Source organism: Odocoileus virginianus, chromosome 33, assembly GCF_023699985.2.
Source record: "Odocoileus virginianus isolate 20LAN1187 ecotype Illinois chromosome 33, Ovbor_1.2, whole genome shotgun sequence".
Classification (NCBI taxonomy): Eukaryota; Metazoa; Chordata; class Mammalia; order Artiodactyla; family Cervidae; genus Odocoileus; species Odocoileus virginianus.
In genome coordinates, this window is record NC_069706.1 from 2720372 (window position 1) to 2735559 (window position 15188).

At 47.0% G+C, this 15188-nt stretch overlaps 1 protein-coding gene across 2 annotated transcripts; it reads left to right on the plus strand.

The window, feature by feature from the left end:
* The first annotated feature begins 176 nt into the window (after positions 1–176).
* Positions 177–6797, plus strand: ZNF174 (zinc finger protein 174). 2 transcript variants are annotated; one of them, XM_070461115.1, is made up of 4 exons: positions 177–1415; positions 2400–2610; positions 4055–4147; positions 5613–6797. In XM_070461115.1, the coding sequence occupies exons 1-4, from the start codon at positions 1008–1010 to the stop codon at positions 6212–6214; spliced, it is 1314 nt and encodes a 437-aa protein (XP_070317216.1). In that variant the 5' UTR covers positions 177–1007; the 3' UTR covers positions 6215–6797. The 2 variants fall into 2 exon arrangements, with proteins under 2 accessions (XP_070317216.1, XP_070317217.1); XM_070461116.1 differs by lacking the exon at positions 4055–4147 and having other exon boundaries at positions 185–1415.
* Positions 6798–15188: the final 8391 nt, after the last annotated feature.

Here is a 15188-nt window from a genome sequence, read left to right on the forward strand (position 1 = left end):
CGGGGCCGGAAGTTGGCGCCCAGAGCGCGGGCTCGAATCGGTCCACTGCGCTTGCTCGAGAATCGTGCAAACGGACTGCAACTCCCGGCTTGCACTGCGACAGCGGCCAGCATCGGTAGACTCAGAAGCCAATAGGCGAGCTAGGACGCTTCCGAGGAGCCAATCCCTCTGCGGAGGAGGCGGGCCCTCCCGTGACAGAATTCCACGGCAGCTCGTGGGAGTGTCCGCGAAGAGAGGCTTCTGCCCCGCCCCCAGCCGTGGCTCCGGGGTCCCCAGAGAGGTGAGTCGCGTGCAGGTGGGCGCGGGTTGCGAGGCTGTCGATCGCGCTGCCGTCGCAGGCGCCACCCCCAGTTCGTATCGGCCACGTAATCGAGCCGCGCGCCAGAGTGCTGCAGCTTCAGGGAGCTCGGGCCAGCTGGGGCCCGAAGCCCGGCGTCCTCAGAGGCCGGAGCGGCTGGGCCTCGGTGCCTCGGGGGCGAGCAGCCGGCGCGCCACCGTGTACCTTGCTCGCCCGCAGGAGTTTTCCGCTAACTCCCAACCGCCGGGGCTTGCCTGGGTTCGCCCTGTAGCGCCCGGCGAGATGCTGGAGGTCGGCCTGAGGAGGATGCGAGAGAGCTGGTGTAGACTACCTGGATGACAATCTCAACTTTTCCCAGGAATTCCTGCCAGCCCATTAGGTTCCGTTGCGCATTTCCCCTGAGACCTGTTGTGCTTGTCGCTAAAATGAAAGCAGTATTTTCCCCAGTTTCCTTTTAGGACATTATGACTTTTCGCCTTTGCAAGACAGTTCAAGACGCTGGCAGGAAAACAAAAACTTCCCACTCCAAGGGACTGTGTTGTCAGGAGTTTGGGATCAAGGCCAGCGAACGAGGAGCCTCTGTCTGCATCCTTTCCTTTCCAACATCCTCAGAGGACCTTCGTTTCTAGCATCTTTCTAGTATTCGGGCCATGGTCCCGAAGGCTTGACCTGTTTACCAGGAGAGAGAAGCTGGCTCCTGAGCCCAAAAATGGCGGCTAAGATGGAGATAACTTTGAGCTCGCAGTCCCATATTCAGGCTTCCTCCAAGCAGGAGAGACATATAATAGCAAAGCTAGAAGAAAAACGGGAGCCCCCTCTGCAAAAAGATTGGCCCGATCCTGAGCTCTCCCGCCAGAGTTTTAGACGGTTTTGTTATCAAGAGGCATCTGGACCCCAGGAGGCACTCTCCCACCTCCGGCAGCTGTGCCGTCAGTGGCTGCAGCCCGAGGTGCACACCAAGGAGCAGATTTTGGAGCTGTTGGTGCTGGAGCAGTTTCTGAACATCCTGCCCGCAGAGATCCAGGCTCGGGCCAGGCATCGATGTCCAGTGAGCAGCAAGGAGATCGTGACCCTGGTGGAAGATTTTCATCGAGCAGCCAAGGGACCAAAGCAGTGGGTAAGGAGGGTACTTTGTTGTCGTCCCCAGGATTTCTCTTTCATCTGGTTCCTGTTTGGTCTCTGGACCCCTCCCTAGAGAGAGGAGTCCAGAATTTCAAACGTTTCTTCTGGCCTCTGTTTGGAAGCCTACTCCCCTCACCCCTGCTGGGAGGGGAGGTGTAACAAATTTTCAGACAACAGCAGCCACAGGCACTCCAGTGAGAAAGTAGAGCTCTTGAGTCGTTGCTGACAGATCTCCCCCCACCCATCCCTCTTGAAGCTTTCCTACAATCAAGATTCTTAGTAGACAAGAGGAATTTGATTTGGGGTGCATTTTATTAGCTCTTGTCCCAGCATATTGCCTTTGACTCAGGGAACTCCAGCTCAATTGGCTAGTATTCCTTCCAACTCCCACCCCCAAGTTAGATCCCAGTAGGGGCCTAGGGAGGAAGCAGTTAAGGAACAGGGTTAGGGCATTTCTCTTAGAGCCCTATCACTACTTAGATTTCCTTAATCAGGAGTGTCTTGGGCTGAATAATTTATAGATAAGGGTGGTTTATTAAAAACCACCTCTTCCTTCTTCCCATACTGCTTCCTAATCCTACAGAGCCTGTTTCCAGCAGAAGTAGGGCAGTATAGGGTAGCAACCTGCTGGATGGGTGTCATGGTTGACCCTGATATTTGTGCCTGCTCTCTGATGACCCAGACCTTGAGAATGGGCCAAGCTGTGAGAACATTTACTCAGGAAGTATTGGCTGATTTGGAGCAGGTTCCTTTTGGTCATTCTACACATCCTTCCCTTTGCTTCCTTTGAGAGTTTCAGCAGTCTCTATCAAGATCGACACCTACCCCCCAGACCCTGCCCCCACCGCCCCCCCCCCAAGACATTATCAGAAATTTCCAGGCGACAACAGTCATTACTGTTGTTGAGCTCACAGTGAGAGGTCAAGCTGCCCTCAGTCAGTCCTCCAGTTGTTCTCTAATGCAAGGGACTTGTTCCTAGGTGGCTGTTTGTATGGAGGGCCAGAAGGTGCTTTTGGAGAAAACTGGATCCCAGATGGGAGAACAGGAACTGCCAGACTTTCAACCGCAAACTCCCAGGAGACATCCCAGGGAGGAGACATCCCAGGCAGGATCTCAGGATCAGCCGAGCCCCCGTCATTGGGAAAAATCCCTGCTCCTCCAGGAACCAACCTCCAGATTGGCTGAGACAGGTAAACACTCTGTGTGTCTTCTCTCCCTCTCATCAGCGCTTCATCTCTATCAAAGCATCTCAGGGTTCTGAAAAGCCACAGACTAGATAGTGAGCTTTTCTTCAGTATTGTATGGAGCAATATGGAGCAAGCATCTGGAGAAAATATGCTTGCTCCATTGTATGTAATAGTAGATCTTGATTCCCTAACAAACTTCACTAATTAGAATGGTAGTAATACTATATGTAAGTGTGCTGTTACCATTTCTTTTCATGACTCTTTGACAGTCCAGTACACAACAGGATTGTTTTAGTGCCTGCTTTTCTGTCCCTTTCAGAGCTACTGATCAGTTCAGTTCTGTTGCTCAGTGTCCGACTCTTTGCGACCCCATGGACTGCAGGACACCAGGCTTCCCTGTCCATCACCAACTCCCAAGTCCCGGAGCTTGCTCAAACTCATATCCTTTGAGTCAGTGATGCCATAGTAAAGACAAATTCACATATGACCACTGATGAACTTCCATTCAAGCTGTGGCTGAGTTTCATCACTTAAAACTGTCCCATGTTTAGAAAGGCCCTAAACAAGGTTCTGCTCATTAGAGAAAAAAGCCTCTCTTGGTATTATTTTCTGCCCCTTCCTCCTCCTGTGACATTAATGAAACACTTTGATTTGATTATTCTCAAAACTCAGGAATTGAGACCTAGGGCATCTGGCAAGAAGGCACTGTGGTCCAGGTTGAGGTCCTGCCCCATAACCTGGCCTTCATGATCCTGAAGAAAGTGAACCACACGTACTCCCTTCTGCCTTAGCAGAGGCAGCTGGGTTGCATGCTGTCTCCATCTCCTTTTATTTGATTCCAAAGTGGATGGAGTTTCATGCTCAGGGTTCACCTATGTTATAGCAGTGTGCTTCCCTGGTGGTTCAGATGGTGAAGAATCTGCCTGCAATACAGGAGATCTGGGTTTGATCCCTGGGCCAGGAAGATCCCCTGGAGAAGGGGATAGCTACCCACGCCAGCATTCTTACCTCAGAAATCCCATGGACAAAGGAGCCTGGCGGGCTACAGTCCCTGGGGTTGTAAATAGTTGGACACAACTGAGCGATTAACATATTCAGCATGTGCCAGTACTTCATTCCTTTTTATGGCTGAATGATATTCCACTCTGTGGGCATTTTGTTTGTTTTCAGTTGATAGACATTTGTGTTGTTTCCACTTTTTAGCTATTATGAATAATACTGCTGTGAACATTTGTGTACAAGTTTTCGTGCGGGTGTCTGTTTTCATTTCTCTTGAGTCTATACCAAGAGAAATTCCAGTACCAATTCCAGGAGTGGAATTACTGGGTCCTATGGAGAAAGTGAAAGACACTCAGTTGTGTCTGATTCTTTGTGACCCCATGGACTATACAGTCCCTGGAATTCTCTAGGCCAGAATACTGGAGTGGGTAACCTTTCCTTTCTGCAGGGGATCTTCCCAATCCAGTGATCAAACCCAGGTCTCCCGCACTGCAGGTGGATTCTTTACCAGCTGAGCCACAAGGGAAGCCCAGGTCCTATGGTAACTCTCTGTTTAACTTTTTGAAGTTGGACTTTTCCGAGGTGGCTGCACTATTTTATTTTCAGCAGTCTATGAGGATTCCAGTTTCTCTATATCCTTGTTGACACTTGTTATTGTTGGTGCTTTTGATTTTATCCATTCTATTAGGTGTGAAATGGAGTCTCTTGGAGATTTTGAATTATTTCCCTTATGACTACTGCTGTTGAGCATCTTTTTGTGTGCCTATTAGCCAATTGTATTAATATATCTTCTTTGGAGAAATGTTTATTCAGATCCTTTGCTCATTTTTAAACTAAGTTGGTCTTTTTATTGTTGTTATAAGAGTTCTTTACATTATCTGGATACCAGACTCTTATATATAATTTTCAAATGTTTTCTCCCTTTCTGTGGATTGTCTTTTCACTTTCTTGATAGTATCCTTTGGAGCACAAATGTTTTGAATGTTGAGGAGGTCCAATTTATCTTTTTGTTTGCTTGTCCTTTTGGTGACATGTCTAAAACACTGTTGCCTAATCCAGTGTCACAAAGACTTACACCTTTGTTCTGTTCAAAGAGAGAGAGATTTAGCTGTTAAATTTATGTCTTTGATCCATTTTGAGTTAATTTTTGTGTTGTGAGTCAGGGTCCAACTTCATTCTTTTGTATATAGAAATCCAGTTGTTCCAGCACCACTTGTTGAAAAGACATCTTTACCCCGTTGAATTATAATGACAACCTTGTTGAAAAGCAATTGACCATAATTGTGTGAGCTGCTTTTTAAATCTGAATTTAAAGTTAAATAAAAATTCAGTTTCTCAGTCACACAAGCCATATTCCAAGTACTCAGTAGCCACATGTGGCTAGTGGCTGCCATGTTCAATAGGTCTTCCATGTAGCAGGAATCCTCCAGCTTGCCCACAGGCCACTTGAACTCATTTCTCTCCTCATCCTTAATCCTGGTAGTCAGAAGTTACAGAGTTTCTGTAATTAGGGTGCATGACTGGTCCATATCCCAGTTGACATATGCTATCTGTCAACCTTGTAATGAGCACAAACATCACACTCACTAGATTTACCATTATTTGAAGAGAGAGTGGTGGTCAGTGTCCATATAAGTGAGGGTGTATTTGTAGTGTTGAATTTTCTGATGGGCTTGCTTCTTCCTATTTCTCCTTTCCTAAACCTTTTCCCAAAGGTAGGAAGGAGGCAGGGGTTGGAGAACATGGTCCCTAACTTTAGTATAAGTCAGAATACCCACAGGCTCCCCCTGTTACCTGCAGACTTCGGGCTCTACCTCCAGAGCTTCTTACCCGGCAGCCGGGGGGAAGCAGGGGCAGCCTGCTTGGTTGACAGGTGCCCCAGTGCATCTAATGTGAGCAGCCCAATGGAGAACCGCACTTCAAGAAACTGTGTGTGTATTCATAGCTCTTTTGCTGAGGTTCTTCCTTTGAAGCCCAGAAATGAAGCATATTCTTTCTAATTGTAGAGACCCCCAGGATGCAAAGTGACAACAAGGAGAATCCACAGCAGGAAGGGGCTAAAGGGGCAAAGCCATGTGTGTTGTCAGTGGGCAGACCGAAAGGGAGTGGCCTGCAGAGTCCCGAACCCAGAGGGGCGAGTCTGAGTGAGCCCCGGCTGTCCCAGAGGCAGGTCAGCGCCCCCAGCGCCCAGAAGCCCTTTGCTCACTACCAGAGACATTGCAGGGAACTGGAGTACATCGGCGCCCCCCTGAAAAACCACCCACTGAGAGAGCTGAAGAAGAGCAAGGGGAGCAGAAGGAGCCTGAGCAGTCGCCTGCAGCGTCTCAGTCACCAGCCAGCCCGCGCGGCAAAGAAACCTTACAAATGTGATGAATGTGGGAAAAGCTTCACGTGGAATTCAGAGCTGAAAAGGCACCAGCGAGTCCACACGGGGGAGAGGCCCTACACGTGTGGAGAGTGTGGGAACTGCTTTGGCCGGCAATCCACCCTGAAGCTGCACCAGCGGATCCACACCGGGGAGAAGCCATACCAGTGTGGTCAGTGTGGGAAAAGCTTTCGCCAGAGCTCCAACCTTCACCAGCATCACAGGCTCCACCATGGGGACTGAGGGCAGGCAGGCCTGGGTCCTCGCTGTTCACAAGGAAGGTACTTGCATTCCTCCTTCCCCTCGCTCGCATGTAAATCACAAAGACTGTCTGCGTGACTTACAAGGAAGAAAGCAAGAGGTGCTTGTCCAGGAGGAGGCTGAAGGGGACCTGACGTGCCTGGTGATGGGGAGGAAGTGGCAGGTCTGGGCCTTGGGTCAGAGAGCACTGGGTGAAGAGCGGGGAGTCCCACTGAGGGAGAATCAGGACGATCCTGCAGGCGTGCCCCACACCTTGATGTTAACTCTCCCCCTGCTGCTTTATTTATCCTCTAACTATGTTCAAGGATAAATCTTACATATAGTTACGCGTTTGCTTCCATAGCCGACAATCTATCATGCGCGCACTCTTTTAATAAAGATGAGTGATCCGCAAGAATTTCAAGGCAGAAGTTCATTGGAATGTAAATCCCCTAATATTCTTCCTGTCATTCCTGGCTGTTCATAACAAAGACGCGTGAAGTGGAAGTGTGGATCTGCTTGTGTGAGGAGGGGTCTTCAAGTATTGGTGGTGTTAACAAAATAAACATACACATACACACCCTGAGGGATCTTTTTATACCAAAGCACTTTTGATTTGGTGAAATAAAATCATGGCTGCCATAGCCCCCACCCATAGTGACAGGGAGAAGCTACCAGAAGTAAGACTGCTAAGGAGACGCAAAGGGAGTCCTTCCTAGTATCCTTTCTCAGGCCAGTAGCTTTAAGCACAACAAAATGATTGGAATGATGAAAATATTCTAAAACCAAATTATTTCAGAACATGAACTAAAAAAATCACTGACCCATTCATTAATTTTACGACATGTAAATTATTTCTCAGTTAAGTTTCCAAGAATGACAAAAGGTGGCAGTACGTTGAACTCAAGAGGACAAAACATTTTGTCTGTTAGGCCAAGAGGTAATTAATGGGAGCCCAGTGGTCTGCCCTATCATTTTTTGTGACCCTTCAGACTAGTCTGAGGTCCCCTTCCCAACAATTACATCAGGCTTGTTGGAAGAACAGGAGCGGTGTGTTTTCAGCAGTGGAAGGGAGGCCAGAGTCACAAAAACCTGCGAAAGGCAGTCCCAGGAAATGGCAGAGCCCAGGAGGTGACGCTGCCGAGAGATGCATATGAAATGGGGCTGTCTGGGCTAAAGACAGTGTTCAGAAGAAGAGTTTTAAGGTGTTTATTTTACCTTTTGGTTCGTAGGTGGGCTGTCCTCTTGCTGTGTCTCCTTGTGGTGGAAAGGCTGAGGGAGTTCTGTGGGATCTCTTGAGGGCACTAATCCCATTCATAAGGGCTCCATCCTCATGACCTACCTCCTAAGACCATCATGTTGAGGGTTAGGTTTTCAGCATAGGAATTAGGGGAAACACAGACATTCAGATCACAGCACCTAGTGTATATGAAATTTGGCTTTGGGCAGACCTAGATTCAACCCCAGCTTTAGTTCCCCTTTCAAACCTGTTTCTTCAACTTTATGAAGTTTAAATTAGAGGATCCGAGGTATTTGCCTCAATCGTGGTGGATGCCCCTGCACTCGAAGGCAAAAGTCTCCATGGGCATAGATGCCTCACCCATTAAGAGATCTGGACCCCTCAGGGTGGCTCTGAGGTCTGGTTCAGCCACTATGGCAGTGTGGACCAGTGGGCATGGCTGCCCCTGGCTGAACTGACCAACAGAAAAAGTGGGAGGTGATCAACTGTCCCATATTCCTCTTTACAAACCTTTTCAAAAATCACAGCATTTTACTGGAGGAAAAACCAAGATTCTCCTAACTGCCTGTTGCATAGTTTCTTCTTCCACACCCTGATGAGCTGTCATCTCACCTCTTGTTATGGACAGGGGAACTCATCATAAGGTGCAACATTTTATTTGGAGGGGCATCCTAGTTGCTTTAAGTTCTAAGAGCTGGATTTCAGCCACTCAGGCTTTTGCACCTGGAGTCCTGGTTGCTTCTGTGAATACCCTGGCAAGGGGATGGGCCGGTGCAGAGGACCAGGGAGGAGGGGGCTCATGTTACAGACCCATAGGAAGGCTCCATAAATATCTGTCCATCTGAACTCCTGAATGCATGGAAGAAGTCCACCAGCACAGTGTATCTTCAGGGTGCCTCAGTGACCCAGACGCCTCCAGAACACATGCCTCCCTGTGTCCACACTGAGCAGGGCAGTCTCCTGGGAAACAGGCTGTATGTTGGAAGAGACAACAAGAGTCCTCTCTGATCCAGGATTGTGAGAATCGGAGGTCAAGGATCACACCAGAAGTCAGACGCATGCCCTCAGAGGGAGAAATTGGAGCTAAGGAGAAAATTCTGATGGAGAAGTTTGCTTCTAAAGAGTTAAGGGGGCAGCGGGGCTCCCCTGGTGATCCAGTGATTAAGACTTCAGGCTCCCAATGCAGGGGGCCTGGGTTGGATCCCTGGTCAAGGAACCAGATCCTGCATGCCACTAAGACCGGGTGCAGCCAAAATAAATAAAAATAAACGTTAAAAAAAATAAGAATAAAGAGTAAGGGGTGGGCGGAGGTGGTGGGGGCAACTAGTTAGATCCCAAAGGACTGTTCACCCTGAGTCTGCTGAGGAGCTGAGTGGGAAGTGCTCCCCCACAGCATATTCATGCACCTGCTCCTCTTTCATCTTGATTTCCCGCTCAGTCTGTAGCCTTGCCCCAAACCCCAGGGAAAACTCTCCTATGCTCAGTCCTTTGAAACTATAAGACACTTTTCCCTTTGCAACAGGTGGGTTTTACTCAAGGAAATAGTGCCTAAACCAGGGCACATGTCTTTTCAGTATTTTTTAAAATCCTTTTGGGAACTGCATTCTTAACATCCGATTTATTTAATTTTTAGTTTGGTTGCATACTATTGAGAAAATTGCAATGCACATAGATCAGTCGTTTCAAATGCTAATGGTTCTAATAGCTCTTCTTACAAGATACTCTGCACAGAAAAGGCAAAATCAGCTTTACTATCAGATCTGCACAAAAATACAAAAAGATATGTCATGTTTATGCTGATAGCATAAATTATTTTTATGTCTCTGATACATTATTTTGTATATTACATTTAAATATTTTACTGCAGCTGTAAAATACTTATTTCAAATTTTTTTTTACTTCAAAGATAATTTTTTCAATTGAGATATAATTTATATACCATAACTTCATCCTTTTTTGAAAATATTTTATTTACTTATTTGGCATCACTGGGTCTTAGTTGTAGCATGCGGCATCTTGAATCTTCATTGCAGCATGCGAACTCTTAGTTGCAACATGTGGTATCTAGTTCCCTGACCAGGGTTTGAACCTGGACCCCCTCCTTTGGGAGCATGGAGTCGTAGCCACTGGACCACAGGGAAGTCCCAAATTCATCCCTTTAAAGTACAAAGTTCAGTGGGTTTTTAAAAAAATTATAGCCACAAAATTGTACAACCAGATCCATGTCTTTGAGAGACACAAAAGTTGCTTCTTCACAGGGAGTTAGCTAATCACACACATGTTGCTGCAGTTGAACTTGACCAGGAGACAGCCTGGGACAATGAGATCAGCACTGGGGGAGCCTGAAGAGCCAGGGTCCATTTCCAGTGCTGCAGGCAGCCACTTACTGAGTTCTGTGATGCTTGCGCCTCAGTTGCCTTATCAGTAAAATGAGGGTGTAAAGAGAATGCTCCCTAGTTTTCTTTTCAGGTCTACTCTGAGCTGCCCATCAAACCTCAAAAATTTGGTTCTTTCTTTGACCAAAATAAAGGTGACCCTCAGCTCAGTGGTGTAGATTCTTGTTGGAGGCCTGGGAGACAGGATCCCCAGGGAAGAGAAAGCGGAAGTGTAACATCCCAAGGAGAGTTTATCACCCACCTTGTGTTCACTCTCTGGGTCTCTGGCCCTTCTCACCCAGCATCCTGGTTCCTGGGCTGTCACTGCCAATCCTCCATCCAGGTTGCTGCCTGTTGTCACCCTCTGGGTGTGACACTGAACCCCGGGTGGATCTCTTAGGATGGGCCAGAATGCTCCAGCTCCAGGAGCTCCAGCATCTGCTCCTGGGTGGGCATCTCTGGCCTTAACCACTGATGGCAGAGTCTCCAGAGGTGACTAAGAGCCTCTCTGGCCCTCTTGCCTTATCCTGGCAGAGGGGCCTAATGCACTGACAGGAGCCTCTCAGGACCAGGATGGTGGGCTTGCAGGTTGGATTCCTGCCCCCAGGTGGTATCTTTTATCAGGAGGCTCTTCAGTTCTGGGAAATGCGATTCCAGGGCATCGGAGTTTGCAACCATCTATGGCTCAAGGGGTATCCGCATACCAGCTGGGACTGAACCTAGTCTCTCTGTAAGGTGTGCTTGGACATCTGGGTTCTCCCATTTCTGGCTGTTTTTCACCAGAAACAGTACAAGTGAGCAGGAAAAGCTTACTATACATGGAGTCAGCTGACACATTAGCTAAGACCTTTGCAGAGTTCTCTATTAGGACCCTGTGCCCTTTCCAGAGCCTCAATCATGATGTCAAGTCAGTGTTTAGCTGTCAGTTCATCTTGCTGGCCAGGAGCAACCTCCCTCATAGCATAACATACCTCTTCTCAATCGCATTTCCTAGAAAGCTTAGAGAAACTGTAAACTCATGAGAGGCAAGCTTTCTCTCCACAAAGCCACCAATCACCGAGTCACCCAAACCAGAAACTTCGGAGTCATCTCTGACTCCCTGCTCTCACTCCACCAAATCATCACTTTTTCCTCCTCAATCTTTCTCGAAGCCACACCACTTCCTCATTCCCATGACCCCTCCTTCAGGCTCTCATCTTTCACTCACTCTGTTGCAGTAATCTCCTGAGTGTCCATCATCTCTGGACTTGTGCTAATCTGCAGCATCTGGCTACAGTCAACCCCACAACATCAAAACCCTGTCCTTGCCTTCCTGTCAGTCCAGGCCAGTGCTGTTGGATAAGGGTGGATACAGAAGAAGTTAGATTTGAGAGACAGGTTTGAGGTAGAATTCACAAAGGATTTGATGACTGAAAGTTTAAGGCACAAAGGAAGGAGTATGTGTTGGTAGCATGAGCAATTGTATGCACGTGGCGCCAGGTACTGGAGGAGAAAATTCTGAATCCTGAGTTTGGTTTTGGATATCTGGGTTTTTTTGACTTTTTAAAAAATTTTATTGGCGTATAGTTGATTAACAATGTGGTGTTAGTTTCAAGTGTACAGCAAAGTGATTCAGTTATACACCTGCATATATTCATTCTTTTTCAGATTCTCTTCTCAAATAGATTTTCATGGAATATTGAGTAGAGTTCTCTGTCCTATACAGTTGGTCCTTGTTGGTTACCTATTTTATATATAGTAATGTGTGTATGCGCATCCCAAGCTCCTGATTTATCCCCCCACAAACTTTCCCCTTTGGTAACCATAAGTTTATTTTTTACATCTGTGAGTGTTTTCTAAATAAGTTCATTTGTATCATTTTGTAAAAAATTAGATTCCACATATGAGTAATATATATTTGTCTTTCTCTGACTTACTTCACTTAGTATGCCAATCTCTAGGTCCATCCATGTTGCTGCAAATGGCATCATTTCGTTTTTATGGCAGAGTAGTATTCCACTGGGCATGTGTTTTGATGCCTGAGAGACCCCAAAGGAAGATCTCTTATTGGCAGTTGAATATAGGTATTTAGGGTGCAGGACACAGGAAAAATTGGGGCTAGACATAAAGGGAGGTATTTGTAGTCATGGAAGCAGGGAACCATGCATGCAGGTCATCCCAGGATACATTCAAACCAGAAGCATGTTAGAAATCAGCTGGGAGCACACACAACTCATGCAAGACTGGCACTAATTCTAGAAAGAAGTGTCAACTTTTAAAACAACACACAGCTTAAAAGTTGTGAATCAAGTTTATTCAGTGTCTACAGCTGGGGAAAGAGCCTCTCAGCTCTGAGAAACTGTTCTGAAGAAATTAGGGGTGAGGTCACAATATATGTGATTTTAACACAAGCGTATGCAGCACACCCCTTCTTAGAAGGTAGTGTTATTCAAAAGGAACAAATATCTTTATGTTTTTAGTGTTTTTCCAAGTGTGGTAAGATATAAGAATTTGGATTCATAGAATTTTCTCCTAAAAATACCTTAACTATCTGAAGGTTTGTTCTGCCAGTTTTCCCACAGCAGAGTGCCCAATTCCTGATCTCCGCCCTGAATTCCTTTCAGAGCTTGTTCAGTCAGTGACTACCCTGGCTAAACACTCAAGATTTGTAGCACTAGAAAGGCAGCAACACTCCTTAGCTGGCAGGAGACACCATACCTAGGGAAACTGAGGTCCAAGTATGCCTTTTGACAACTCAAACAGGCAGGGCGAGCCCGTAACTCCGCGTTGGCAAATCGGGGTTAGGGCCACCAGGGAGGTGGCGTCGGGGTCCTTCTCCCGTCCCCGGGGCAGTGGGCGCCTAGTCGTGCGAGATCCAGGGTGGGAGGTCACGGACAGTCACACCCACCTAACCCTCTCGCTGGTGCCTGGGCACCATGAACCTCGGCAAACACTCTCACCCGGCCGCCCAGCCCCTGCAGAGGTCTCCTCTCCCGGAGTAGTGCGGGTTGGTCAGGAGCCAGGCGGAGCGCCCACTGAGTCCGCAGCTCCCCGCACTTTGGCTGCTCTGCTGCTGCTGCTAAGTCGCTTCAGTCGTGTCCGACTCTGCACGACCTCAGAGACGGCAGCCCACCAGGCTCCCCAGTGGCTGGGATTCTCCAGTCAAGAACACTGGAGTGCGTTGTAATTTTCTTCTCCAGCACATGAAAGCGAAAGTGAAGTCGCTCAGTCGTGTCCGACTCTTAGCGACCCCATGGACTGCAGCCTACCAGGCTCCTCCGTCCATGGGATTCTCCAGGCAAGAGTACTGGAGCGGGGTGCCTTTCATTGCCTTCTCCGAGTGGCTCCTCTAGAAGCGCGATTGCACCGCCCAAAGAGAGCGCCGGAAGTAAGCGCACGATTTCCGGTTCCCAGCCTGTGGGCCGCTCTAGCGCGTCTCGCCTCGTTGGTATTTCCACCGGCCTGCACGGCTCGGGTCAAAGGCCGCAAGATTGTTCCGAGGCCGCGCAAACCCATGTGCAAGCCCCACTTCGCGAGTCTCGCCTCTAATCCTTGCTCCAGGTGGAGGCCCACGCGGGTCTTCGCTGGCCTGCGGGGCCGGAGCTGCTGCCGCCGTGGAGCAGAAACTGCAAAGGAAGTTGACTTCTAATGCAGTATCCTGGAGTAGCTCAGGAATTTTCCTCTGACTTCCGTTTTATCTCCATCATTAAATGGCCGGAAGTCATTCGTTAACCCCCTGCAAACCACAATCCCGCCAGTCTTCAAAATTCATCTCATTGCCATCTATAACTACGGAAGTGTAAAGAAATATTTTTAAAATTAAAGTTCACCTTATTGCTAACGTTCATTAAAAAACAAAAAACATTTATTAGATGTCAAATTGGCACATCAGATAGTCACTGCCCAGTGAGAGCCTGCACTGATGAGAACACACCAAAAACTGTAAAAGTCAAAATATTAAACAGCACAAGTGCCTCCAACAAACATACTTCTAAGGGGTCCAAATGAACTAGAGGTTGCAGCATATTCTCAGATTTATATAAATATATATGTATGTCATTTCCCCACCCTCCTCAGACTAACACAAGGAAAGATGTAAAAAATAAGAACACCTGCAGTCAGATGGGCCCTGAAAGGATGGATATCAAATATCAAGTCATCTTCATATCAGATCAACAGCTTTCTCAACCTGCAAATATGCCAGTCAGGATGGCTGCTATCCAAAAGTCTACAAGCAATAAATGCTGGAGAGGGTGTGGAGAAAAGGGAACCCTCTTACACTGTTGGTGGGAATGCAAATTAGTACAGCCACTATGGAAAACAGTGTGGAGATTTCTTAAAAAGCTGGAAATAGAACTGCCATATGACCCAGCAATCCCACTTCTGGGCATACACACCAAGGAAACCAGATCTGAAAGAGACACGTGTACCCCAATGTTCATCGCAGCACTGTTTATAATAGCCAGGACATGGAAGCAACCCAGATGCCCATCAGCAGACGAATGGATGAGGAAGCTGTGGTACATATACACCATGGAATATTACTCAGCCATTAAAAAGAATTCATTTGAATCAGTTCTAATGAGATGGATGAAACTGGAGCCCATTATACAGAGCGAAGTAAGCCAGAAAGATAAAGACCATTACAGTATACTAACACATATATATGGAATTTAGAAAGACGGTAACGATAACCCCATATGCAAAACAGAAAAAGAGACTCAGATGTATAGAACAGACTTGTGGACTCTGGGAGAAGGCAAGGGTGGGATGTTTCAAGAGAACAGCATTGAAACATGTATATTATCTAGGGTGAAACATATCACCAGCCCAGGTTGGATGCATGAGACAAGTGCTCGGGCCTGGTGCACTGGGAAGACCCAGAGGGATCAGGTGGAGAGGGAGGTGGGAGGGGGGACCAGGATGAGGAACACATGTAAATCCATGGCTAATTCATTTCAATGTATGACAAAAACTACTGTAATGATGTAATTAGCCTCCAACTAATAAAAATAAATGGAAAAAAAAACCGAAACAATGGATATACACACTTCTAATGAAGATCATTTAGTTATTTTTTAAACAGATGGTCCAAGCATCAACACTTTCCAACTGAAATCCTATAGACATAACAAGTTTAATGAACAATTTCAAAAACCCGCTTAGCACACATATGTAGTAAATTGGTAATTACTTTGAGCAAAATCTGCAGTATCGTTACACAACATGTTGTAGTCATCAGAACAGTGCTATTTAATTATACAGAACTGCAAGAGTTAGACTCAGAATGTCATTTGTGGTGAAACTTCACTTGTTTTTAGTTTTAACTCCCTGAATTACTGCGTTAATAATTTTCTGTTAAATGGGGAGATGTGAATAGACT